At 38.1% G+C, this 11025-nt stretch overlaps 1 protein-coding gene across 3 annotated transcripts; it reads right to left on the reverse strand.

The window, feature by feature from the left end:
- Positions 1 to 139: 139 nt before the first annotated feature.
- LOC104826398 (syndetin-like) lies at positions 140 to 10470 on the reverse strand. Of its 3 annotated transcripts, XM_010559076.2 has the most exons (25): positions 9903 to 10467; positions 9146 to 9307; positions 8966 to 9040; positions 8671 to 8749; positions 8426 to 8490; positions 8221 to 8310; positions 7588 to 7677; positions 7379 to 7465; positions 7210 to 7293; positions 6876 to 6995; positions 6139 to 6167; positions 5905 to 6037; positions 4847 to 5380; positions 4180 to 4718; positions 4018 to 4081; positions 3815 to 3911; positions 3423 to 3610; positions 3153 to 3278; positions 2680 to 2750; positions 2383 to 2445; positions 2044 to 2116; positions 1494 to 1613; positions 672 to 749; positions 519 to 569; positions 140 to 417 (listed from the first exon to the last, which is right to left on the reverse strand). In XM_010559076.2, exons 1-25 carry the CDS (start codon positions 10146 to 10148, stop codon positions 310 to 312), a joined length of 3372 nt encoding a protein of 1123 aa, XP_010557378.1. In that variant the 5' UTR covers positions 10149 to 10467; the 3' UTR covers positions 140 to 309. The 3 variants fall into 3 exon arrangements, with proteins under 3 accessions (XP_010557378.1, XP_010557376.1, XP_010557377.1); XM_010559074.2 differs by lacking the exons at positions 140 to 417; positions 519 to 569; positions 672 to 749 and having other exon boundaries at positions 1228 to 1613; positions 2383 to 2457; positions 9903 to 10470; XM_010559075.2 differs by lacking the exons at positions 140 to 417; positions 519 to 569; positions 672 to 749; ... (1 more) ...; positions 9146 to 9307; positions 9903 to 10467 and having other exon boundaries at positions 1229 to 1613; positions 2383 to 2457; positions 8426 to 8485; positions 8671 to 8744.
- Positions 10471 to 11025: the final 555 nt, after the last annotated feature.

The following is an 11025-nucleotide window of genomic DNA, read 5'->3' on the forward strand; positions in this document are numbered from 1 at the left end:
GCACAACATGACTCCAAATCAGATTTGATTCAATTAAGTACAATTACTGATGGAAATGTTAGAGATCCAAAAAATTCCAAGGATTTAGTGGCCTTTCAAATATACGGAATAGGCCCTTATTATTTTAATTACCGTCCCGCAAAAAAAAATATTTTTTTTGTTGGCATTTCATGGAGAGAAAAAATGTGTTACAAGCAGGTGCCTTTCACTGTACAAATATATATATATATATAACCAACTTCGGATTTACCAATCAGAACAAAGAAGAAACCAACGAGAGGATACCCGACGGGAAGCTTCTAGAAAGATCTAAGAGCATTCGATCTTCTCAAGAACCTCCAACCTCACTTTCCTCTTCCAACCTTTCATGGCAGCAACCAAGTTTACTAACCCCGCAATCTGGCTTTTAGTGTATTCCTGCACTCAAGAGAGATGAAAACCAATGTTTCATCAACAAATCCTGTCAAATGAAGCACACTTCATCGTTCTTGTTTTTTTTTTCCAAGACATTTTCTTACCGGATGAGCTCTTGCCCAGTGGACATATTCTGTCTCAGGTAAATAATACGCCTGCGAAATAAGTTTTAGGTTAGGGCACACGCTTCTCTCTTTCGGTTTCGGCACATTGAGAGTTTTAAGATGACGAACTTTGCGAAATGTCGAAGTCCTTACCTTGATAAAGGTCTCGACGATTTGTAGCTTCGGCTTGACATTCGTGGGCGCAAAATGCTGAAGCCCGTTTATCAGAACCTGCGAAGAGATTATATTGGCGGCCATTAATTTTCTCGAAGAAATGTGTACATACTGTAACCATCCATAAATTATTCTATTGGTCAAGACGGATGGTTACTCACCATCACGGCTATCATCCACACTACATACAAAGTGTAAACACAGTTTTCGATTTCGGGTTTTAAATGAGGAATGTAATTCACCAAGGGCATATCAGGCAGATGGTTGTGGCAGATCCATACACGATTCGGGAAACTCAGCTCATTTATGATATCTTGGAAATAATAAGGATGGGGGAAAGGTACCTGGAGATCCAATGACATGAGAGCACGGCCTTCATCAGTACATCTCTTCACTCGTGATAAACCTTCGACCAGCGTTTCTGAAACTATTTCCACCCCATACTCCAGCAGGAGATTTTGGACCTAAGAAGCAAAAAAAGTTACAAGCAGAAGCAGATATATAATCTTTGAACCTGCGAAGAGATTATATTGGCGGCCATTAATTTTCTCGAAGAAATGTGTACATACTGTAACCATCCATAAATTATTCTATTGGTCAAGACGGATGGTTACTCACCATCACGGCTATCATCCACACTACATACAAAGTGTAAACACAGTTTTCGATTTCGGGTTTTAAATGAGGAATGTAATTCACCAAGGGCATATCAGGCAGATGGTTGTGGCAGATCCATACACGATTCGGGAAACTCAGCTCATTTATGATATCTTGGAAATAATAAGGATGGGGGAAAGGTACCTGGAGATCCAATGACATGAGAGCACGGCCTTCATCAGTACATCTCTTCACTCGTGATAAACCTTCGACCAGCGTTTCTGAAACTATTTCCACCCCATACTCCAGCAGGAGATTTTGGACCTAAGAAGCAAAAAAAGTTACAAGCAGAAGCAGATATATAACCTTTCCCTATGGTCCGAGGGAAAAAACATGCTCAAGCTGATTTCAGGTTCAGATTGATGATTTTGTTGCAGTTTGTTTACCACCTGGTATTAAATAATATGCTCTCACATGCCTCTCTTCCATGCTTTTTTTTTTTTCTGTGGAAACCATCTAAAGAGGACAATATGTTTGATATGCTAATCTGGATCTCCCTTGGTTTACATTTTCCTCGCTTATTACTATGCGTGCTAACATCACCAAAAAAAAAAAGCTAAATTTTCAACTACTAGTCAGATAAATAAGGAAATCGTCCACCATAGTGGTGATGAGTCTGAACTCTATGTAGAGAGACTTTCAAGGTTGTAAAGTAAATTCCTTAAATTTGCCAAAAGGTAACAGGGTCCTTTACCTCATGATGAATACCTCCATGAGCAAGCCTTGTTTTGTAGTGTTTGAATTCTCCGAGCATCAAATCGACATACCTGTTCATTAGATAATTCATCACAGATATGACAGTAGCTATGCACCAAGACAAGTAACGAGTAGACTCGAGTTTCTAAAGCATGAATTGTGTAGTAAACATCTAAATCTGGATTCAGAAATTAAACAAGTGGTTTGCCAATATACTACGCCCAACATGAGAACTCCCAAACAAACTAGTGGCATACTAATATCTATGATTCCATAGCAGTTGCAGGTCCAAATGTGAAGGCAAAAATGGAGTAAAAGACATATAAGAGAAACAAACCCATTATGTTCCATTCCAAGCTCCTTCACTTCCCATTTAGAATTAGCAATTCGATCAACATATCTGCAAAACCCACTAAATGTGAATGAACATACGGGACATATCACGGGAGAAGCACTAATGCGAGAGATCCTGGTCAAAATTTACCGCTATGACAGAAAATATGCTTTCGTCTCACTCAATAATGATCCAGAAATTGATAAACATGAGAACAAGAGGGTAGATCCAGGAGACAGATTCAATCCATTTTTATTACTTCCTTTCAACGGATACGGAATCTTTAAAAGCAGGATTTACCCATTCACATGGAGCAGTATCCTTGCAGTTGTCCTATGTATGTGCTCTGTCAGAGCAGGTACAGAATCGACCTGAGGAAATCATTCATCAGTGCAATTTATGCGAAATTATATCACAAGAGTATACAGTCTATTAAATGACTTGTACCAACCGATTATTCATGATGTATAGATATGAGAAACCAAATGTAAATAAGTTATTTCTTAAGAGTATACAGTGTATTAAAATGACGTGTGCCAACCAGTTCTTCATGATGTATAAATATGAGAAATCGAAGTAAATCAGTAAAAGGAGAAAACATAAATGTAACTAAAATGGACTCCTGCACAAATCCATCAATTGCTTAGAGGTGAGGTGACATAACGACTGTAACAAAAATATATATGGATTGTCATCGGGTCAACTGAATGGGAAAACACATTCGCCTGGAATTTCTTTCCGCTGAAATTGTTGCATCAGTAAGAGGAATGTACCAGTTGACCAAAGAAATCTTCGACCAGAGCACCATTTCTTGACATAAGCATTGATTGGAGATGAGCCTTTGATTTGTGCAATATCCGCCCAACAAGAGATATAGTGTCTGCAGAAGCACATCTTTCCTGCAAATAGTGATCATGTATTACAAAAACCTTTTATCACAACCACAAGCTGACGAGGAAGAATGGCACCAATCGTTCTCATATCCAGGTATGACAGGGGGGAGAAAATAGTAGAATTTCATCATGGTAAGGTGAGATTCATACCTTGAGACCGAAAGATATGCCTGATAAGTGACCTGAAATCATATTCAGGGGATTTGCAGGTGTCACATCACTAAGACTATGGACTGCATGAGGAAAGCCAGGTGAAGAAGATGAGGATGTTGACAATTGAGGTTTTATCCACTGCTCACAATCTTGTGATATTCGGAACAAGCTGCTCTTCAAACGATCTGTGCATTTAGAAACCACAATTAAGTTTTGTTTGTTGACCAAAATGGTTTACCTAGATATCCTAGTCTTAAAGAATGCACATGTTAGGTTTCGAAAGGAAAGAAGAAAGAATTAAATGTCATGTTACAAATCATATAAAAGGCAGTCGGTCGTAGCAATGCAAACAAAGAAAAGTACCAAAAGGAAACATGACAATCACTTACGATTGAGAGAGTCAGCAAATCCTTTTCCACTGGAATTTTCTTGACCAAATATTTGAAATACAAAATAGAAAAAAACCCCAAACAATTGGCATATTCCCTGCGAAAATTCACGCAGTTGGAACAGGAACTTTAGAAAAGAAGTCCAGAAAGTATATTGCCGAGGTCTGCAAAAAATCATAAAGAAAGGATACAGTAGGGAATACCTTAAAGAATTCAACATTAACTATTTCCAGCTTCTGCATAAGCCTTGCATATTTATCCATTGACCTAACACATACAAGTACATTTAACAAAAAATGATCCAAGGTAAATATGGTAAAGAAAAAGCTGTCATTTTTACTTAAAAGATTTGTCAAACTGCATACCTTAGAAGACAAAGAGATGATCCTGTTTGAGCTGTAAAATCATCACTAGTACTCAGATGGGAAGAAAGACTTCTTGAGCGGCCATGTTTAAAGCTGCGGCTAGGAAGCTGACTATCCTCATCGATAAAATCAGCAAGAAGGTCCTCATTTTCATCTTCAGAAACAGGACTAGCTCCATTCATGCGCCTTACACCTCTCCTATTAGGAGAAACACTATCCTCATGAATGCTATCATTTCCTTCATGATCTCCAGAAGCAGCTCCACTAAACAAATAGTCTTGTTCTTCTCTGTAGTAAGTTAACTTTGCTAAAAAAGGGTTTTCACTTTTCAGCCAATAAGAGAATCCATCCCTATTGGCATTTGCTACAATTGAGTTATTTGATTTATTTGACTGAAGAAATCTGGAAGAAGCAGAGGCTCCGCGAGAAGAAATAATTAGGGGAGCCCCATCCCCCACAAGACCAGCAAAATTAATAGCTTGCACAGTATCAGGTGGAAGTTTAGTCCAAGTCTCCTTATCCAAAACCATTTTAAGTGCCTGAAAGAGGAAAAAAACAAACAAATTTACAACAGAGTATTATGTAAGAGAGGCGATGCATGAAAATGAATAAGAGAGATGTAGAATTGATGATGATGGGCTAGCGGATGCCAAGAGGCTAGACTTACGTGCATGCTTTGCCTGTGAAATGCAATGAAATAATTTTCGCATACACCCTTTAACTTCTCCCTAAAATCAACAGCTTCAACTCCACAGAATGCTTCCCCGGACAGGATGAAGACACTCAGGTCTTCATAATTTTTCAAGAACTGATGAATACTTGTTGAAGAAGCAGCTGGAGAAGAAAGCAAAACAGACACACGACTGGTTGTAAGTTGCCAGAGATTTCTGCGTCCTCTCTGGAGGGTTTCTGACACAAAAGCTGCACCTTCTTTCCGAAGATAATACCATGGCGACTCACTGCTTGAATCAGCATCTCTAGAATCCCTAGCCTCACTTATTCTACTGTCGGACTCTAGCTGCATGGAACTGGAGGTTCCAGTTCCATCGGACAGGGACATGGTTGAGAATTCTTCTACAGTAACTGTACCAGATCCTGATTCTGGGGCTGAAGAGAATGCATCCTGAGGGTTGTAAGAACTGCCTGCCACTACATTAATCTGTTGTGTCGCACCTGAACTTGTAGGGATCAAATTTTCTACCTGTTCCAGTTCAGAGGTTTGACCTTAAAAAATTGAAGATCCATAAGATCCCAAGCAAAGTTGATATCAATAGGGAAGAGAGAGAGAGAGAGAGAGAGAGGCCCAGAAGTTTACCCTTCAAACCAACGTAGAACTAACATAGAGCTTAAATTTTTCTTATGATGAGCATTCATTCGACATGAATTACTCAGGGAAAACAATCCGACTCAACAGTATGTTAAGCGAGAAACCAGAGTAACAGCCAAAAGTCTAACATCCATGATGGAATTCTAAGTACATGATAGCAATGGCAGCAAATTATAATCAGGTCTGCTTCGAGATCAAGACGTCATCAAACCACATAATTGTATGGTTAGAAGTTAAAAAACTACGATAGATTTGCCAAACCAAGTAACTCATAGGCAAGAAGAGATTTGAAAACAAATACAAGAATACAAAAAACAGAAAGCACAAGCAGTTAAGAGAACCCTAGCAAAGTAACAAACAATGGTTAATACAAACTGAGAGCAGGAAATGGAATCTACCTTCTTTTCTGGCTTGAAACACATTATCTCATGATACGAACATATCAACTGAAATAGAACAGCTAGTGTTCTCAAAAGACATTGCCTAAACTTGGGTTCAGGTATCTGAAGACAGAGATCGCTGTAGGTATGTCTGTAATGAAATTAAAGTGTTATCAGATAGAAACATAGATGAATATAGAACCATATATGAATACTGTAAAAGATACCAGCAACAAAGATTATAGAGCATACCTACTATTTTGCATAGCAACATCATTTTCCTGCAAAAAATAATTGGTTATCTACACGTAATATGCAAATAAAGTTCCAGTCATCTATTTATTTCACTACGTTTTCAAGCACTCATAGGCATTAAACACACATTTGTGCTCTCAGTGTCGGTAACAAGCAGCAAAAAACGTTGTTGCATGAGGTATGTACTCATGACATGGCACAGGAAAGATTGCATCTCAGAATATATAGAAATATACAAACCCACATAAAATGCAGGGGCCCATAACTTCACCATAATTATGTTCTCTGTTAAAACAAACTTATTAAAAAAATACATGTACTTCAAGGGTGCTGTACCCCCAAAAAAATCATAAATGAAACTAGTAAATCAGAACATGGTCTTTTCTGCACTAAAGCACCAGTCATGGCATGTGCTGTTCACAACATTACATTAGTCAAATGTACTTGTTGGAACAAAAACAGAGAATTGATTTGTTTCTTTCAGTATTGCATACTATGACTACGACCCCTATTTTACTATCATAAGATTAAGAATTGATTGCTTGAATCATTTAATTTCTATGCACAGATGGATGATGGTACGTGAGAAACAACAATCAAAAGTGTACCATCCTCAAAAAGCTCTGATTCATCCTCTTATCCAAGAATGCATGGTTTACACTCAAATCAAAGAGAAAGAATTCACTACTCAGCTGCATCTTGAGCTTGAATCAATTGAAATTGTGCTAACATACCTCCAAAACATTGGCCTTCAGTACAGAATGGGTTTCTGAAATAACTTCCTGCATAAAGAAGCTTTGTATCTTCTCCGCAAGACCAGAGACATCACCAATCAATGCATAAGCATCGAGTACCTAAAAGCATGAGCATACAAACAAGTGAACCTCATCTCCGAACTAAATTGTTCCTCCCCTTCAACTTAATTGCAAGAAATTCCTCAGAGAAACTCAAGCCAAATAGAGGAAAATATCATCGGATGGTAAGATCCACAAAGTTCTTTTCTTCCGCTAAAATCTTGAATAAGAAAAGAGAGACACAAATAACATGTAGATTAGTTGGTTAACAAACCATTAAATAACTTTCTTCTTTGAACTCCTGGCAAACTCCTAACAACAGTGAATCCAGCTTATGAAGAGTTCTCCCTAGCCAAACCTTGAAGAAAGTTGAAGGAGTTTAGCTGACTATGAGAAAAAATCAAGAAGACAAAGAATAGTAGCTATGAAAAATCTATATTCACCTCAACACCACGAGTCATTTGTTGGATTGCTGAGAATTCAGAAAGACTATCAAGCAGCTGCAAATACTCAGATAGAACTTGAAATGCCTACACAATCACGGAACACATTGAGGTCCCCTGTGAGTTCCCATAGGAAAATAGTATCACCACAACATTTTATGAAAAGAACAAGTAAGAATACAGCAGAAGGCAAAGCAAGAACCGACAACCTTGCAATAGTTTCCTTCCTCAACGAGGGCATCAAGAGTTAATTGCATGTCTCTTGCATGACAAAGCTCTGTTAAAATAGGAAGCATGTCCTGCAAGGGGAAACAATAAAACATTCTTGCTGCTCTAATTACATGTTATCCAGGGAAGCAGAAATGCATGACATACAAAAAAATGTCTTGACAGTTGGACAGCATAGATAGAAATTAAAACTCGCCAGAATTTAGGCACTAGCTAATCAGTAAAAATTACACATCAGATTTGGATCTAAAAGTACTAAGCATATGAAAACCGAACTTTCAGAAGGAAAGACACATCAACAACAACGTCTTAGTCCAAGTTTATTTGGGGTCGATCGCATGAATTCTTCTTCTCCATTCATTTCGATTTTGGGTAAGTCTTCCGAAATTCGTAAACACTGCAAAGCGAGCCTAGGTCTATCCCTATTTCTCTTCTTCTCTCTTATTCCTATGTCCTCTACTTTTCTAACTGGGCGCTTTACATGGCTAAACTACCGTAAACGTCCTACCACCTTAAATGCCCCTCTACATTTTACATAGCAGGAAAGACGAAAGGCGTGAAAATATCCAAGAAAACAGAAACGACCCTACATGTCTGGAAACTAAAGAACTTACCAGAAGGGCTTGTTTCCTTTTGGAATGAGTGTTTACAATGAGATCTCTTGACACCTCGTTCATTGATGAAGTCAAATGTCTTCTTCCATTCTGTCAATAACATTAAACAGCCACAAACAAGGCCACACCGGCAACAGGAAAAATATAAGGGGAAGCCACCAATGCATTTTTCTTAATTTGGGCTAAAGACAATACATATCCTTACCTTGCAGATGACATTCGCAATCTTCAAATCTCTTTCCAATTCTCTAACCAAATTCATCCCCTTCACTGATCAGAAGTGAATATCAATATTCTCAAAGGGTTATGGTCTTCTCAGACTTACTAAAGAGGAATAAAATAGGTTTCACTTACCCAAGTGAAACCTATTTTGAGTACTGTGCACAATTTGCTAACACCATGGCAATAATGGAAACAAAAGAAGATGTGCAATTTATCAAGACCACTTACCCATTACTTCATGATGCTCCATAACATGATGGGACAGATTTTCCGCTACTCTATCCAGCTGTGCCAGCCTCAGGACAGCCTGCACAACCGGTAAAAAATTTCAAACATTTAAGATCCTGCAAAGCTGTTTCCATAAAGCTTCAAGAAAACAATAGCTGTCTTCTGTACGGACTACGGAAACCCTTAGGATATTAATGTCCTGCATTTTTGTTCTCTTAAGATAATTGTCATGGTTTTGATTGGAAAATTGAAGGAAAATCTGGTAGTTGGGGCGGAGGAACATTAAAAATAATACCTGCTTCTCAAAATAAGCAAGATCATTCTCATCATCTGGCACATTCTCCAAAACATGCCTTACTGGATCAAAGTCCTACAAAAGAAATGATGAATTAACTTGTTATTTAGCGATGAAAGGATCACTTGCAAGACTGTCAATATCAAAATATACCAGACAGAAGCACACAAATAAACCTACTTCCTCATAGAATCCTTCTTCAGGCTCATCAACTTCTTGAGGGGGAGGTTTGCGTCCATATATTGAGCTCAGTTCTTTAGAACTTGAAGATATACTCTGATCAGGATGCAGTCCTGCCAAAGCACGAGCAACAGCAGCTGCAGCAGCAGCACGGGCTGGAATCTACAAATGTGTTTATGATAAATTCTCATAATGTACAAAGGTTATATCAAATGGAAAGCCGTATCATTTGATCTTTAAGAGTCTCAATAGAAGATTACTTGATCTAACAGTAATTAGGCTTAGGCATTCACTAAAACAAATCCAAATTATGACCATAATTACCCCCTGGAAGTTGGACGGCTAACAGAGCATAAGATGCGAGGACATAGCTACAGCTATTAATCTATCCTTGGATCAGAAGAATAAAAAGAGGATAGTAAAACCTCCCCATATCATCATCAAGAGTAACAATCTTCTTCTTCTTCTCCTGACTAACCTCACCGGTCAGCTGGATCAGACAAACAAGATAAGAACACGCAAACGCAGTAGCAACTAGAAGACCAGGTGGCAGAACAACAATCTACTTGCTCCAACTCCAAACACAGAACTCAACACAACTAAGCATAAATTCTAAACATCCACACCTCGACATTCCGGTCCTTAAATTAACCTCGACAAAACTCTGCAAATCCCAAAACCGACACGCGTGGGCTTCTTGCCACGCACATTTTGTCACCAATTAAACAGAGAGAACAGCGCAATCAAAACACTATACCTCAGGACGGTCGGAGAAAGAAGCAGAAGGCAAAAGCCCGAGCGATCTCGCGGACTTAACGGAGCTGAAGATCTTTTCGCCGACCTTAGACAAATCCATCCCACCTCCTTGGGACAATAAGAAAGGAACTAAGAAGAAAACCCTAGAGCTCCCGAACCCTTCAGCGCCAAACTCGCTCAGATCCCCGCCATTGAACAGAAATGGATTCCCCAAAACTGTGCCGAATGGGAACAGATTAGGCTGCATCTCATCTCATCTCAACAGTCGATTTCCAGATCAAATCGATCCATCGACTACCATCGGAAACGAGAGCGATGACGACTACGGATTCCAAGAAAATCCGATCAGGAAATGAGTGAAATTTCCGATCAGCCAAACGAGATCGGAAGGAAAAAAAAGAAAATTTCCCCGAAAAACAACAATGGAGTCTCGTCTTCTCCTACTCCTCCTGGGAGTGATGGGAGAGTAGTAGCAAGAACAGATCTACGAGCGATTCCTTTTGTGGGTTTTCTAATTCAACATGAGCTTGACTTTGGGACCTGTGTTCTGTGCGTTTGCCTAACGGTCTGTTTGGATGCCAAGAAAACCAAGAAAGAAAATAATTTCATAACCTGTTTTTTTGTAAATATCTTTGTCTATGATGAATTTTTTTTATTTAGCTGGTTAATTTGACGTTTTAATTATTTATACTAATCATACTCATGATGACTTAATAAAATGGAATTAACTACAAATTAGATGCATAATAAATTGGGTTTATAAACTTAATACAAATATGTTTATGCACATATTATGTATGTGTTAGGCTTATTATATGTTCTATCATTAAAGAGTGTATAGTTCATGCAGATGATAACATTTACATTTAATTAGTAAATTAAAATTATATATGTGTTACACTGAGAATGATAGATTATATTTCTTCCGATTATAAATTTTAATTTACTAATCAGGGGTTATCAGTTTTTTGCATCATTTGTCATGATCCTTCGCTTGATTTCTTTTTTTTTTCCTTATTTAGTTGAGAGGAAGTTTTTCTTTCCTTTTAGTGTAGTTGTAATTTAGGGTTTAACATATAAATTTTCATAAATTTGATCATTAAAGAAGAATGTAAATTGTTGGG

Source organism: Tarenaya hassleriana, unplaced genomic scaffold (genome assembly GCF_000463585.1).
Source record: "Tarenaya hassleriana unplaced genomic scaffold, ASM46358v1 Cleome5, whole genome shotgun sequence".
Taxonomy (NCBI): Eukaryota; Viridiplantae; Streptophyta; class Magnoliopsida; order Brassicales; family Cleomaceae; genus Tarenaya; species Tarenaya hassleriana.